Genomic DNA, 16474 nt, shown 5'->3' on the forward strand with positions numbered 1-16474 from the left:
ATTGAGGCTAGATTTGAATACATGCGTACACACACGCATCTACAGCTGTAAGCCCGAAAGAATATCCTTGTTACCGAAACTTGATATAAAAATAGCTTTTTCTACCACAATGGCATGAGAATGGGCCTAATTCAGATTTGATTTTCTTTAACTTAAAAAATGAAATGATTAATGCTGTAAATACATAGAAGCAAATATAGTAGCAAATGAAATTTCTTGTACATAAAAAGTTTATAAAAAAACAATTAGCCAATCTTGTAACTGTTGCAGTATTTTTTTCTACCTTCTTTGCGATATATACCAACAGATTATCGACTATCGGGAAATTTCGATTTTAATTGCTTATCGACATTTGGCCGCCATTAGTCAAGCTAACGGACATTCAGCAAAGCCGCTCCACAGTTGTGTTTGCTATTTATTGTTTTGTAAGAAGAGAAATAGATATCGCAATACATCTAAAATGGATTTCTTGACTGCTTTGTCGACGGGCGCTAGTGTAGATGTAAGTTGATACTTCAAGGATTATAAAATTATTGAGTTATATGTGTTTCAGTATGCAACATCGGAGTATATATACGCCTTTATGCAGGCTGTAGCAAAAAATCCAAAGAATTGGTTAGGTAAAGTGTCGCATAACTTTGTCGGCCAATGCTTCAGAGCGCTGGGCTTACAGTTTAACGTCAGCGTCGAGGCATTCCAACGCACATATGATCATCCGTATAGCGCGGATAACTTAAATTACATCTTTAATGCTGTGCCCTTTGTACTGAAAAACGTGGAGTTATTTTTTAACCAACTACCGATATCGTTGGCAGTTTGTGAGAGCACAGTTGCACAAGATAGGCCAGATTCGAGGTTGGGTGGCGAATTCTACGACATAACAAATCCTGTGCTTTGTTATTTGCGTGTGGTGGACGTTTGGGCTTTTGTGGTGCGAAGTATAACTGCTAAATTACAACAGAAGGATATCGTGCGGTTTCTATGTGAACCCCTGGCCAGAATGTCTTTCTGCATATTGCAAGGCCTGGTGAAGCTGCTGCCTGAATATGGACAAAAGTTTAAGCTGCTTGAAGAGAATTGCCTTTGTCTTACAGTGCTGGTACGCTACGGCATATTGTAAGTTTGATGGTTGACTGTTAGATCTATTGTCCTAATTCCATTATTCTTGCAGCTTCAAGGAGAGCTGCCAGCTTATACTGCCATCTATGCTGGGTATGTTTAAAGAACACTTTCAGCTCTTCTGTGGGACAACAAAGTCGGCTGTAAGATTTATCTACTGGGTATTTATTTGCGAGGTAATGTTCTATAATTTAAAATATTAAATATTCTTAACAATCATATCTAAATTTAAATATTTACTATTTCCATTTCAGATGTCTGACAAGCAGACATTCATTCGGACCTACCAGTTTTTGGAATCGTTGCTTGACTACTTCGCTGAAAGCAAGCATTGCGATGCTTCGGGTAATCTTATCTTGCGCTTGATTACCAATGAGCTGATCACGGACAAATATCTTGCTGTTCAATTTGATATGCTCAAAGTGAAAAACTGCAATTCCTTGTTGCTAGCAACGCTTCACTATTTGCAGACGTTACAACGGTAGTTTGATTAATCTTAATTTGTAAACACAAATATTAATTTAATGTGTTTAGCCACTTGGTCAGCACAGATATTTTCACGCTTCGTTTTTTGGAACAAATTTTGTTGGTTTTGCTTGAAGTGCCAAATGCTTCGCTTTCGGTGTGCTCATCAGCAGCCGAGCTTTATGTAACCTTGGCAGAGCGCCAGTACTCGAAGCAGGAGATATTTGGTCATATACTGGAAACGTTTGTAAAGACCCAGAGTAGTGCAGGGAAATTTTCAAGCCATGAGAAGTTCATGTCGCTCATAAAAGTTTATCTACAGAAGCTGATGTACCACTTTCCGGCTCTACAGTACTTTAAATACTATATGAATCTGCTCAATGCAGGGAATGTACGTAACGAGCTTCTCCTTTTTACTGCACATGCCACATGCGCTCTGTTTGAGATTTACAGCGAGGAATATGAGGAAATGGAGGTTGCACGGCAGCAGGTGCACAAGCTTCTACATCATTGGCCAAAGCTCGTTAAGCACTCTGCGCGGAATACGGAGACTCGTGCCGTAATCTATGGCATCTACAGCGCAGTAGACTTTGCTGCTCTGGTAGAACACAAATCGAAAGTAAGTTATTTGGACTTTCTTTACGGCATAAATAGATTATAAACTAACCATTTGCTTTCAAAGCTAAGCGTATTGGAGAGACATTGCTTGAACATATTCCTGAACGATGATACACTAAGCGAGGCTGAATTCGCAATTCTCTTTGTAAAATTATGTCAATCTGTAGAAGTGACAGGGAATGAACAAGTACTTGTAACTGCGGCGCTAACTTTGCAAGACAGATACGCTGATATATCTATGAACATGATGGGCCGCCAACAGGAGAGCGCTCAGATGGAACTGCTACAAGAATATGGCACGTGCTTACGAAGTATTTATGCTATGATCAAACAGAACAAGCTGCGCGGCCATCAGGTATGCGATATGTACGAAACACTAGCTAGCCAGATGTTGCGTGAAACAGTAGCCAATGAACATTTGGGTATGTAAATGTAATAATAAATAGTTATATAATTAATTAATTAGCTTTTCGAATAACTTTGCAGCTCTTTATGGTTACGAGTGCTTGGCGTTAATGTTTATAGTGCTGCATTATGAGCGTAAGGATCTGGAGGATGCGCACGAGCACCTAGCAAGGTCTTTGCAGCTGGCTGAGATATTGCGCGACGACTGTGTACGCAAGCTGTCCATTTTACCACAGAATATGCCACAGACGAAATCTCTGTTTTGTGCCATTGCTGCGCTGCACTTGGGCTTACCAAATAATCTGATATTGAATGCACTCACCTATGATACGTTGTCGGCGCGACTCTCAGATGTAACGACGGCTCTGAACACACGCAGTGATACGCTAGTTTTAAGCTACGTGAAGGAGATGCACTCACTCTTTCGTCAGTTGCATGAAAATGAGCTAATTGTTTTGCCTACAAATCGCATATGGAAACCTCTATTGCAGTACAAAATTGTGAGAGCAGATTTCGCGTCAATGCAAATCGTTAAAGTTTTTAAACCGTTTTCTCATTTGCAGATTCACACAACACCTGTTTGTATAACCCGCGAACTGGAAGAGCTTATAGTGGTGCTTATAAAGAGACATATTGTCACATACGCTCATAACCTATCTGTCATTCAGTTGCACACTTTCAATGCGTGTCGCAATAAGAATCGCTTCTCAGTTGCACTAGCTGCCCATATGCGTCTTGTGGAGGTGAATGCAAGTGCGAAAGATGCGTGGCTGTTAAGATTACACGTATTCAATGCCTCTCTGGAGCTACTTGTGAATAGGTTGGCTGCGCTTCGTACAGAATCCGAAGTTACAACCTCACGTAATAATCTTTTTCCCTTGCGTCATTTGCTTTTGTTGGTGAATAGACTGCGCCTTGAGGAAGCCCACTTTATGAATATGTACGTCATCCGTAAACCCAGTGTTATCACATGCTTAATTCAATTGTATTTTTGTACACAGCGCTCGATTGCTTAGCAGCCTGCAGGCAAATGTTAAGACTGATGCCGATAAAAGAGAACTTGATAAATTTATTACGCAGATTAGCGCTTACAAACACTCTTGCGTGGATGTTGCTAAGACCAGCTTAAAACCTCAACCTCCGGGTCCCATGGCTTTGTGGCAGGCAAAAGCGTTTAATTACTCATTAGATAGTGCACGGAAATTGGACTTCTCACTGCAGTAACTAACTGTTGACAGTAAAGAAACAAATATATTATATTTATAATCAGTTTCAATGTTAAGTGTCATTTGATATTCAAAATTAATTCGACTTATATACTTAATAAGTTATATGTTTATTGTATATATATTTTATATGTTTATTATTATCCATTGATAACTTCAATAAACTGGAGATTTGTTTCCTTGTTCCTGTGCATAAAATATTTATTTTGTTTACGTTTTTGTTATACTACATAAATAAATAAAACAAAAAATGTATATAAGACATTCGAGCATAGGATTCGAAGCAATTCATATGTATTTGTCATATATTTCAATACAAATTCCACGAGTCGTTCGAAAGAATTCACAACAATATTATAAAACATTTGTTTTCATATTTTTATTGAGATGAGAAGAAGGATGTCTTCCAATGCTGAAGCTTGCTTAGCTGGCTCTACGATGAACGATGCAGTCCGTGAAGCGGAATGTCTGGAGCGCAAGTCTTTGGTGGTTTGGAGGCAACCATTAAAAACGCTGAAATACAGCATCTTAGAGCTGTTTGGCATGTTGAGTGGGCTTGGATCCCGTCTCTTGGACCGGCGATTCTTGTGCAGCCTGCTAGTCTTATTGATTATCTATAATATTCCAGGACCACATTCATCTTATTTGGAGGTCTGTCGGCATAATATCGGCTTTATCGTTTACTGGATGGGCTTGGGCCTGCTGTCCTCGGTGGGCTTTGGGACCGGGCTGCACACCTTTCTGCTGTATCTGGGACCTCATCTAGCTGGTGTTACATTGGCTGCTTACGAATGTCACACATTAGACTTTCCTGCGCCGCCGTATCCGGATCAAAAGATATGTCCAAAGGAGCCATATATACGTAAGTTGCCCAACACCTGGGAGATCTTGTCAAAGGTGCGAGCCGAGACCATGTTCTGGGGCGTGGGCACTGCACTGGGTGAGCTGCCGCCTTACTTTATGGCCAGGGCGGCACGTCTCTCCGGCAAGTCTCTTCTGCAGGAGTGTCAATCGGAGGAGCCAGAGCAGACTGAGCAGCAATCGGAGAAGGGGGAACAGTCGCAACGTCTTAATTTATTTGATAAAAGCAAACTTCTCGTGGAGCGCGTTGTGCTGCGCATCGGTTTCTTTGGAATTCTGTTATGCGCTAGCGTGCCAAATCCACTCTTCGATTTGGCTGGAGTTGCCTGTGGCCATTTTCTGGTGCCCTTCTGGAAGTTCTTTGTGGCCACGCTGATCGGCAAGGCGGTTTTCAAGTCCAACATACAACAACTGCTAGTCATTGTGGCCTTTAGCGAGGACTTGATCGGTGTTCTGGTCAAGGCACTTGGTCAGGTGCCCTACATCGGCTCCAAAGTCCAGGCACCCCTCCATAACCTGCTGACCTCCACCAAGCAGCGCATGCACCACAAGACGCACGACAATCGCGACAACGCGACTTCGTTCACTGGCTTCGCTCTCGTGGCGCATCTCTTACAGCTGCTGGCATTTCTCATTGTTGTCTACTTTGTGATCTCGGTGCTGAATGCCCTAGCACAAAGGCGTTGCAAGCGACTGCAGCTGGAGAAGATGGAGAGAGTCGATGCACACGTTGAGTTAGCTCAGAAAGATGATCCCTTAGAGGCGACACTCAAAGCTTTGCCTAAAATTGACGAAAGTATAGCGGAAATCAACGGCTAGACCAATCATATACACCTCAACTCTAGAAAGTCTTTCGCATGCTATATATTTTGGGAATTTCGGAACTTATTATGCGGATGGAAGCTGGTCGCCTATCAGGAATTGAAGTTGGATCCAAATAAAACATTCAATTGAAATTTGTTGTATCGTTTATTTCATTATCATTAGTTCTGTTTTGCATTGGGATTTCTATTGTTTTTGAAATGTAATTCAATGCCATCATATTATAATATCCATTGTACATTTACATTCAACAGCGATTTAACACAAAGCCAAGCATTAACTTAATGCGTTAATTTTTATTTGTTATATTATTTGAGTTTCATTTAGTTTTCGACTCTCTCTGATGCATACAAAATATGATATTCGATTTTAACTAATTATGCACATGACTGACTTGACTGACTGACTGACCGTATGTAGATTCGCATATATGTATGTATAGCGCGAGTCTATAATGTATTGAGATTTCTGGCGTTTTCTGCGCTTACTGATATAAAAACCATACTTACAAAAAGTACATTCAAATGGTACTATCTTTCGGTATAAAAACCCATATGCACACACTTCTACGCCTACGCCTACGCCTACGACTGACTACATCTAAATTGCGTCTAACATATTCAACTACAATCTTCTTATATGCATGGCCTTATCGTATTATACCCTATTTAGTTGCGCTTGCGGATCCGTTGATTCGTTATTAGTCGAACTGGTCGTGCTTAGCTCGGCTCTCATCTCTTAACATGCTTCAAAACAAATCAATTCAATTGTATACGATAAGCGATATTCGATATTCGATATACGATATTCGGTACTCGATATAACATATACGTTAGACAATATACGATATATGGTCTACGATATACGATATATGACATTCGGTATACAATATCATATACGACATACGATAAACGATTTACGATATACAGTTTACGATATACGAGTGCTCATGGTTTGATGCATGAGAGTAATTAGAACACAGTTTATTTAATATGAGTCGAAATCATAAGGATTAGAGAACATTTCCATCAAATGAATAATTGAATTTCTTAGTTTCAATCAGTTTTTAGCTATTTCAGATGACAAAGAGTACTTTTTGGGAGCTTTTATTATAGAGTTTTAATAGCTAAATACATACATACATATACATACATGCAAACAGACGTAAAGTTTAACTATTTGCGGCAAAGTCTTTTCAATATATATATATATATATGTATATATATATTTATATATATAGATATATATATAGAGAGAGAGAGAGAGAAAGAGAACTGGACAGAGATAGAGACTCAATTTGGGAGAAAGAGAGTTTAGAAAATATATTTAACACATTTTGAACATTTACAAATTGTTAAAAAAAATGGGAAAAGTTCACAAACATTTTCATTTATTTATTTATTTTATTATATATTATTTTTGTTTTCGTTTTTCTTGGGAATCGTTATATGGTACTCTGTTGCGATCATCTTTCGTGATTATTCCACTTCTGCAATCATAATTCTCATTTGTGTTAAGCAGTTACGATCTCTCGGGGAAAGATATTATTAGGTTTCGCACAATTTTCGCTAATTGGATTAAATTGTATTTTTTTGTATATTTTAGCTACATTCATATACGACACAATCGTTACAGATATCTCATTCCGGCATAATTTTCTTAATTGTTTCGTTTTCTTTCGTTTTTTAGTAATTTATATTCCTGTATTGCATAAATTAGTTTCTGCATATAAAACAATTTTACGATTAATGTTGGTTTGTTTAATAATTTAGATTAATTTGTTGTTACTTTAAGTATTTGTTTCTCTTTAAGTTATTTTTTTGGTTTCTTTTCTAAAATTTGACGCCTAATACAATTTTCATTAATAATTTTGGTTAAAAATTCATGTTATCATAATATCATCTGCCTATAATTTACGATAAATATTTGTATGAAGTTGTTTTTTTAGTATACCTATATTATTTCTCAAAAAGAAAACTAGAAAAGGAATATAAAGCATTCGAAAAGTTGTCGGAATGGAATAGAATTTCTTCTTCGAAAAGAGTTTTATAATCTTTCAAACGATTCAAAGCAAAGCATAATATGAAATATGAGAATCAAGAATCGAATCCTTATATAATCTCAAGAGAAGACAAATTCATATTTATAATACAGACATATATTATATTAGATATTACGGTTATAGGTTCTTCTAGGTTTCTGGAACATACGTGTGTATTATTCATTACTTTGCAGCTAGCTTTTATATTTTTACAAACGCCTAGACAATTTGGTTATTATAACTGTTACTTTTATGTGTATGTAGGTACGTTTATTGTGTTTTCATAATTAAAAAAAATTAATTAATTAAAATTGTTTTCTTTGCGTGTTTTATTGCTCTCTCAGTTCGTAAGGGAAATAAACATTCAACTGTCCTATGGAAGTAATTTGAAAGACGAATCGTAAGCAGCTGGCTCTTTGTAATTGTTTAGATATTATTGTTTATTATTAGTATTATTATTATTATTCAACTTTAATATGTACTTTAAAAAATATTAACGGCGGGAAGTACTACAATCGTAACTTGAAGCATTTGATTTAGTAAGTTTTGCTTTTATTTCCTTCTTGAGTTGGTTTAATTCTTTTTACGCTTAGTTAATATAATCGTATTTGTTCGATTTGTAGCAAAATGTAATTTGTTTTTCGTTTTGTTTTGTTGATTGTAGAAAAATGTATGCGGACTCTTGCTTCCAGTATGTGACTTCAAAATGTAGTTAAATGTTTCATCAAAAAGAGCAAAATTGTGTTTTGTATTGTCCTTTAATGTCTCAAAAATTTGTCATTTAGCATTTGGTTGTGGTTCCTTCTTATCGAATGGATCGTGAAATCTTTTTAATGTTGATGACGAGCATATCCTCGCACTCCTCACAATCTCCCGTCTGCACGAGTATATGCTCTCAGCTATAGACAATGACAATGAACTATGAAAATTGAGTTTCTGAAGTTATTTAGTTTTTGTATTAATATTGTCTACTACTTATTTACATCCCTTGTTCATGTTGTTGTTGTTGTTGTTTTTGTGTCCATATTATTTATATTTAGAATTCGTCTTTATTAAAATCAATATCGGCTTCATTATATATATTTATATATATGTATGTTTTCTATATATATCGTAAGTTAGTTGAATGTTAGACCAGCTAATCCTCTTCTCATTGAGCTTTAATACCTTCAACAGTTACAGGGAAGCTGATTTTAAAATTCTGCTTTAAATGCCATCGATTGTTTTATTCATTACTGATGCTCGCTCACGGTTCGGTTGGAATTATCATGAAAACATAATTCAAATAAATTGAATACTTTTAAAGCAAATGCCAACAAATGTGTTACATGGCTGTCAGTAAGGAATTTGCCAAGGACTCTTTAGTGAAGCTGAAGGCTTACTTTCTGCTCCGACTACGCGGTATATCTCTAGCATATGTTCTAAAATATTTGTTATCTCTAGTTGATGCCACTTGCTTGGTTTGGTTTATTTTCGGTATCGGGATTTTTAGCTATTTGTGTTAAATTGTAAATTAATTTAAATTAATTTTATATATATATATATATATGTATATATATATATATTTATATTTATATATAAGCTATATACAATTGCATTGGTTATCCGACAAATTCGTGCTCTTTGAAGGCACAATTTGCCCAACGCATTCGAGATTCTGTCTGGGTACGAGTAGATCTCTTAAATATACACCCTGCGCGGTGATGTCCACATTGTTGTTGTTCTTGTTGTTGTTGTTAAGTATAGTCAAACAGTCCTGTAGAAAAAAGAAAATTTAAATATGCTATTTAAATTCGACAGGAATTTGGGGTGTTCCATTACGCACTTCATTTAATGCTCTGCAAATATCCATGAAATCACTTAATTAAGTGCAGATTATTGTGCTCAAGTCAATTATTTTTGTTGGTTTTGCTTTTGCGTCTTTCACTTTCACAGTTCGTCAATTCGGATTGTCTTAAACGAACCACTCGTCCTTTTGAGCGGCGCCGACAGCGGCATTGGCATTCGGATGATTGCCAGCAACGGCGATGTTCGTCTGGCTGAGTCCGGTTGAGTTTTGTGAAAGATCTTGACCTAATTGACGGAATTTGCCAAGCACCAAATGGGACGGACTTTGGTGGCCATCTTCAAGTAGTTGTGTGGAATGCGGTGGTACCCGTATGGTCCCGCAGGGTGATGCCAGTTTCCCGACGCCGGTGGCAGCTGTGTGTGCTCCCTCGTCAGGGTGCCGCCAACGCCAATGCCCATGCCCATGCCTACGCCATGGTAATGCAAATGCTTAGAAGACCCATTCGTCTCGGCATTGTGATGCACTGCAGTCGGGATAAGAAATATAGATTATTAAGTGTGCTACACCAAGTGGAGCCTTCACTTACGTTGCAGTGCGGTGTTCTGGTTGGCGGCATTCTCGTCCTGGCGCCGGCAGACGCAGATCGCAATGGCCACAATGAGTGCGCTGAGCACCAGCAGCACTCCGACCACAATCAGCACGAACCAAGTCATGTCCACGCCAAAGACCGTGCTCGTCGTCTCATCTGCAAAAGGTAATTGTTAAACGAGACTCAGTTTTATTAACAACTCGTCTGGCTGGTCGCCGGTCACTCACTCTGGCATAGGTTCTGCACGGACTCGTCGGAGTTGTCGCCGCAATGGTTGACGCCATCGCACAACAGATCGGGATTTATGCAGAATTCGCGTGTGGCGCACGTGAAGTCCTTGCACGTATGCTCTGCAAATTGGCAAAAGTCACAAATTGTTAATAACTAATCAGCAGCCAAAGGGATTCGCTCGTCCACTTACTGGGATCCTTCACCGATGTAATCACCAACTTGAAACCGTTCGCATCTGTGCCCCAGCCATCGGTCACGTACTTCAGCGTTACGAAGTTCGTGCGCGTCAATATCGCATTCACTGTGTTCTTTGTGTTCCGACAGGAGATGTCAATCTGCAAATGAAATTCACATGAATAATTTCTATTTGGCTGTTAGACAGATGAAATATTAATCAATAGTTGGATACAGCGCTACGAGCAGTTTCGATTCAACTCTAAAAAACATTTTTAAAAAATATTAAACTCTCCTATCATCATTTTCAAAGCTTAGCCCTCTAACTGGACAAACTATTAAATTGGCATCGCCCAATTGGCCAGAGCTTTAGCTGAACTATGCAAGTGGGGCAATGCTGAAGGCTTGTTAGCGACGTCCACAAAGGGGCAACGCTGACGCGTGAAGTCTCATCATTGCCATGGAGAAAGCCTCGCCCAACTAAGCACCTTGAGGTGGCATCAGTTGCCAGGGCTTAGTCCACCTTTCCCTTGTCCATTGTGTTGCCTGTTCCCTAAGCTTGCGGTTAGTTACGCACATTTAGGTCACATACATACGTACACAGGCATACGTACATATGCTTGCAATGCAGTTTTCAATTCCTGGATGCCCGCAGGACTTTGTAAACTATGTTGGCTTGAAGTATCTTCGCATGTTTTTAAAACAAGCTTCGATTCTTGGCTTAACTATTATAAATATACTTTTAAATTCACTCAAATTATATAAACATAGTATGTGCAGCTATGTGGAATATGCTATATGTCTGTCTCTCTTTCGCTAACTATGGAACGCCTCATGACTTTACCATTTCGCCTTGCTGTTTCTACTACTACTACTTCAACGTACAGCTGCATTTATATTGTTCGCGTGTTTTCTAGCAGCTTACATGCATGATAAATTAATGCACACTAATACACTGACGCACAACTTCAATAATCTACACTCTCTCTACTCTCGCTTCCGATCCACTCACGAGCAGGCACGAGCACATACCAGCATATACTAACGGTCTCGTGCTCTAACTTGCTGGGCCTTCAACTTCAATGTGGAAGTCAGGCTCTCTCAATTTAGATCCACACACACGAGCAGGCACGAGGACACACATACAAACACACTCTCTTTTTAACAGTTTCCACCGCTCACCATGAAGTAAATCAGCAGCAACTAATTCGCTGTTCTATTTATAGTATAGTACTCGCTTTAATAACATCGCTTTTACAGTATGGCTTGGCGCTTCTGTCTACAGCTTTCACTCTTTGTGCAATTCCTCTTACTTCTGTCATTTGGCAAAAACATTCTAACTATCTCGCTTACTCTCATATAACTTGCTAACTAAAGAGTCGCTTATAAAAACGATTATACGTACGTAAGTATAAGCAATTGTCACGACTGTCAGAGCAGGCAGCTTGAAACTTACAAAAAATTTCTAATCTTGTTCATTATAAACAGCCAGACCCTACTCAAAAAACAATTATAATTGAATAATTTGAAAGTTTTTCTGCTTTCTGATTAGGCAAAAGAAATATCCTGGATTATTTAAAATTGGCACAGCTTGGGGTCCATTTGCTCATAAATTTTGCTTGAAAAAGCTAAAAGTTTGCCACTGTTGCTTGTTAGCATAAAGTTGCAGCTCGTTCGTATCATCAACACCGTTGATGCCACAAAGTGCACAGCGTCAAGGAGGATGATGATGCTGATGACGATGGAGAGGACTTCTATGCCACGTGCCACGCCGTGCCTCGTTCGCTTTGTGTAAATTTGTAATGTTGCTTGCGCTGCACATGCAACCTAAAAGTTGCAGCGGGGTTCATCAAAGTCCACGTCCCACCCACATGCCATAGACACCCACACACAGTCTCTCTCTATGGTTGTGTGTGTGTGTGTGTGCGTCATCGTTGAGGTCTTTGCTGCGGTTGCCTGTCTTGGCACAGCGTCCTGGTTTACAGATCCGAGGTTGTGTGACTGTGAGACTGCAGCTTCTGTTGCAGTTGCTCGGCATCTTCGACGTGCGGCATTTTGTGGCATATTTTAATTTTGTTGCAGCCCCAAAAACGCAAACTTTCCGCTACATTTTGTGCGCCCCGCTATGCCCGCTGCTTTGAAGGCAACTCACACACACACACATAGAGAGAGGCTTGCACGCCTGCAGACAGTGTGGCCAAATTTTAATTTTGTATTTTGAAAGCAGTGACAATTTCTTTTGGGCCAAGAGTATTTACATGCCAAGACACTTGGCTCGACTCGACTCAAATGTTATTGGTTTTTCGGCTTTCAGGTTTCGGCTGTCTCTGCTGCGGCTAGTTGCATGCAAATGAGACTCGACTCGACTCGAATTAAGTCGCTGGGAAATTCATAAATCTGTCCGCATCACTCATACGCAACATTGTGCAATGATACAAAAAGGGCTGGCTGGCTGGCTTGGTGCGAGATGGGCTAAAAGCAAAGCTGTGCAAAGCTTCTTAGGTCACATGCAAAGTGGGCGTGGTACAGGAAATTGACTGGCTACTGGGTGCAAGACCTTCGTAAGTCTGTTGCAAAACAAGCCACTTGGCAAATATTTAAGCAAAGGCTCTTAAGATATGACTTGGCGAAAAAACAAGCAACAAAGCAAAATGTCAAGAAATTCTTAATGCAAGTTAAAAAATAATCGGCTTTCAGCCTGAAAGACATTTCATAAAAATGCTTAAAGTTATTTAATATTTGACAACAAATTTAATTATTGCATTATTTTTACACTTTTTTGTATATGGTCTCTGGTCTTAATCAATAACTGATTTAAGTAATCAATAATTACATCATTTCTGGATAATATGAATATATGACACTATAAAATTTTTGATAGTTGTCAAAGTTACCTTAACTGTAGGCAACATAATCCTTGTATCTCTAGATCTATACCTGGAAGGTTTTCAGTATTATACATAGGAAAATATTCACTTTATTCAATTTATTTAGTATAGCTGAGGTAACTTGCGTTATAAATATATAAACTCTTTAGCTCTTCTATATAAGCGTGGCTTATACTCATGGATCCTGTAAAGAAGTAATTGGACGATCATCAACAGGCTTAATTTCTCTCTTTTTACTTTTATTTGTATGCCTTTATTAGCAGCTTAAGTAAATTTTTCCATCTTCATATGCAAGTTTATTCGTGTTCTGAAGGGAATATGAGCTCTATATTTGTGTAAAAGACTCTATCCAAGTTTAATGAGTTTGGTTCATAAAATGTCCTAAAAGATTACACAATTTCAACTTGTATATTTAAGACTTGCTCTTCACTTTTCTGTTAAGGTATTTTTAATTTTTCTATATAAAGATATATATAAATATATATATCCGTGGCCTTTGCCATTAAAATTGGAGCAGGAGCTGGTGGCACGAATTTTGCAGCCACGAAACCACCTGGACGAAGGTAGCGGCAGTTACATTGATTGGCACTTTGTCTTAACTGTCCGCCTTGGAGTTGACTTCTCGTAATTAGAAGCTTAAAGTGCCATCGATTTTGTCATAAACTTTCGACTCGTTAACTTTTTATGGAGCATTCCGGCCGACACAGCAATTATGTTGAAGCAATTCAGGTTGACTAACGAATATATATAAAAATATAATTTTATATTATATCAAAGAATGCTGCAGTCATAATATGCGCTACTTGGCTTAAGTGGCAATGCATAAGTATGCATACATTAACTTATATATTATCATATTGCCAAATGAATACAGTGCAGGCAGAGTCTGGTCTGCTCTAGTCTCTAAAAGACGCATTCCTGGGAAATTTTTGTTGTGGCTTCTCTGCGATTTAAGAATTTAGCTTATGCTTGTGTGCGGCTGCTTGCCTTGGCTTACATTTCACATACAAGCACACATGCCACACACGTGCCACGCCCACGCACAAGACGAAAAATATAATATATGTGCAGCGCCAGGCCAACGGGGCGTATGAAAAATGAAAATTGTTGCTGATAAAATCAGAGCGCTATCAGCCGGCAGTTGGCAGCTGCCATTTGGCGCCGCATTGCAACCGCAGTGGTGCATAAGCCACCCAACCAGACAGTCTCAACTGAACCAACCAACCAACCACCCACTCGCCTAGCGACAGAGCGATCGACCGACATTCTTACCCGTTGTCATCGTTGCAAATTTTGCAGAGTCTAAAATTATGCCTTCATTTGTGTGTGTGAGTGTGTGGCACTGCGGAAACCCCGCAGGGATTGAACTTAAAATGTCAGAGGCATCAGCGTGCTCCGATTGTGCATGTGGATCATGAGGCTGCGACACAAATTGCAACGGCTTTGCCTTTGCCTTTGCTTTGACTGCTGCACTCGCAGCCATAATAATTGGCCTTAGCGTGGGCTAATCAAATTAACAAACAGCAAAATCGAAGAGCTGAAATATGAAATTTACTTTTTGAATATTTGCTCACCTTTGGCGTCGATACAGCGTGTGCCCCGTCGTAGACAAGCAGGTGATCATTGCAGTCCAGCTGGAGCATGTCGAAGCGCAGCATGAAGCGCTGCAGAATCGAGTGGGTTTGGAACGTGATGACACAGTCCAAATTGCGCTCATTCTGGGACCAGAGGACGGCGCCATCAATTTTGCGATAAAGCTGCTGCAGAAAGTGGTTCTTGCACAGCGATTGCATATAATCTACAAAGAAGACAGAGAATGAGATCACGGGATTAGGGAAAATGCGGGATAATAGAGCAAAGTTTTTAACTTTTGCTTAATAATTTAACAATTTAACAATTTTGTGGCGAGTTCTTTTTGCACAGTTTTGAGAGGAACCAGCAGCGGATGCCACGTCCTGTTCCAACTTCTAAACTTCCTTAAACTTAATGGTTGCGATTTCCACAACGGTGGCCCATCGCCCACAGCACACCGCCCGTCGGCAGCCTCTCGTGCGTTGCGCCGGAAAATGTGCACTTAAATTTTAATGGGGGAGTGAAAAATTCATTTACGCTTCGTTTCACGTATTTCTGGCACACGTTTCCATTCATTTGCCGGCTGCCAGGTATTGGTTGCAAATCGTCCATGAGTGGGCCACATGCTACATGCCACACACCGCATGAGTATGTGCCAAGTTCATTTAATATATAAGGCTAAGACCAAAAAGGCGCCAATGATAATATGTTTAATATAAAACATATATTATCTAGATATTTTATTAAGATTTCTCTTCAACTCTTCTAAAATCAAGAACTGCTAAAAAATCTTTTATTTCGTTAATTTATTCAAAAATTATATACAATTTTAATAATAAATAATAAAAATATTTTATCTACTAAAATTTTATTTTTAATGTTTGCAAATAAAATTCTTTAGAACATTATTGCATAAATATAAAATTAAATTACTTCATGAGTTTAAAAATTATTTTTTTTTACATTATTTTTTATCATCTCTAAAATTGGTTTTTTTTTCTAAAATATTATTGAAAAAAATGTATATATAAATAAATATTTATTTCAAAAAGCTGGTTACTTTCCCTAAATCAAAGACTCGTAAATTTATATTGAAAATGATGAAATTAAATAAGCTGATCAAAGACTAAACAAATTGGGTCTGGCTAATTTATTATATACATATTATAGCTATATAATTGCAAATTATTATTTGCGTAATTATGTGCTCTCAATGAAATTCTGCTATAAAAATTAAGGAAAACAAAAATTGTACTTTAATTAAATTTAATAAAACTTTAATTAAATTTAATTAAATTTAATAAAATTTAAAATTAAAATTTGCTAATAATTATGCGAAAAAATATAGAAATAAATTAACTGATTTCATTATGAAATATTTATAATCTAGCTCTCTGCTCCAAGCCGAGCTCAGTTGACTAAATAATATGTGAAAAGTCAGAGAAGAATGGAATAAAGTACATTTCTCTCTTTCCTTTTCTCTCTCTCTCAATTTCAATTCCTCACTCTGAAAGGATATTATGATTTTTTTAAATCAAACAGAAATGACGCAAAGAAGAATCAAACAATATGCCCCTCTCTTTCGCTCTAACTCACTTTCTCGTTCTCTCTCTTTCTCTCTTTTACGTTTTGCTTGCCAGGAAATAAACTTTTCTTTCCGACTCAAAAGTTGCT

The 16474-nt window shown here is 38.2% G+C and overlaps 3 protein-coding genes across 5 annotated transcripts in view; 2 read left to right on the forward strand and 1 right to left on the reverse strand.

The window, feature by feature from the left end:
* The first annotated feature begins 304 nt into the window (after positions 1–304).
* Positions 305–3934, forward strand: LOC111592789. The gene is made up of 9 exons (XM_023305196.2): positions 305–502; positions 554–1116; positions 1172–1295; positions 1374–1600; positions 1654–2203; positions 2267–2624; positions 2689–3107; positions 3171–3547; positions 3609–3934. The coding sequence occupies exons 1-9, from the start codon at positions 461–463 to the stop codon at positions 3829–3831; spliced, it is 2883 nt and encodes a 960-aa protein (XP_023160964.2). The 5' UTR covers positions 305–460; the 3' UTR covers positions 3832–3934.
* Positions 3935–4149: 215 nt separating this feature from the next.
* On the forward strand, positions 4150–5901 carry LOC111592784 (vacuole membrane protein 1). Its single transcript, XM_023305187.2, has one exon. The coding sequence runs from the start codon at positions 4221–4223 to the stop codon at positions 5511–5513; it is 1293 nt and encodes a 430-aa protein (XP_023160955.1). The 5' UTR covers positions 4150–4220; the 3' UTR covers positions 5514–5901.
* Positions 5902–9147: 3246 nt separating this feature from the next.
* The window catches only part of LOC111592813, a 35442-nt gene continuing 28115 nt past the window's right edge, over positions 9148–16474 (reverse strand). For all 3 annotated transcript variants that reach the window (XM_023305224.2, XM_023305225.2, XM_023305226.2), the window contains exons 3-8: positions 14803–15026; positions 10357–10501; positions 10163–10285; positions 9933–10091; positions 9383–9869; positions 9148–9313 (exon numbers count right to left, since the gene is read on the reverse strand). In XM_023305224.2, coding sequence (XP_023160992.1) covers positions 9631–9869; positions 9933–10091; positions 10163–10285; positions 10357–10501; positions 14803–15026 — 890 coding nt within the window. In that variant the 3' untranslated portion in view covers positions 9148–9313; positions 9383–9630. The remainder of the gene's footprint in view (positions 9314–9382; positions 9870–9932; positions 10092–10162; positions 10286–10356; positions 10502–14802; positions 15027–16474) is intronic.

Source organism: Drosophila hydei, unplaced genomic scaffold (genome assembly GCF_003285905.1).
Source record: "Drosophila hydei strain 15085-1641.00,03,60 unplaced genomic scaffold, DhydRS2 tig00000001-arrow-pilon, whole genome shotgun sequence".
Lineage (NCBI taxonomy): Eukaryota > Metazoa > Arthropoda > Insecta > Diptera > Drosophilidae > Drosophila > Drosophila hydei.

Coding starts and splice junctions, on each gene's coding strand:
- LOC111592784 (XM_023305187.2), top strand. CDS start 4,221: ATGAGAAGAAGGATGTCTTCCAATGCTGAAGCTTGCTTAGCTGGCTCT.
- LOC111592789 (XM_023305196.2), top strand. CDS start 461: ATGGATTTCTTGACTGCTTTGTCGACGGGCGCTAGTGTAGAT. Junction 1,117..1,171: donor CTGGTACGCTACGGCATATT/GTAAGTTTGATG, acceptor TTATTCTTGCAG/CTTCAAGGAGAGCTGCCAGC. Junction 2,625..2,688: donor AGTAGCCAATGAACATTTGG/GTATGTAAATGT, acceptor ATAACTTTGCAG/CTCTTTATGGTTACGAGTGC.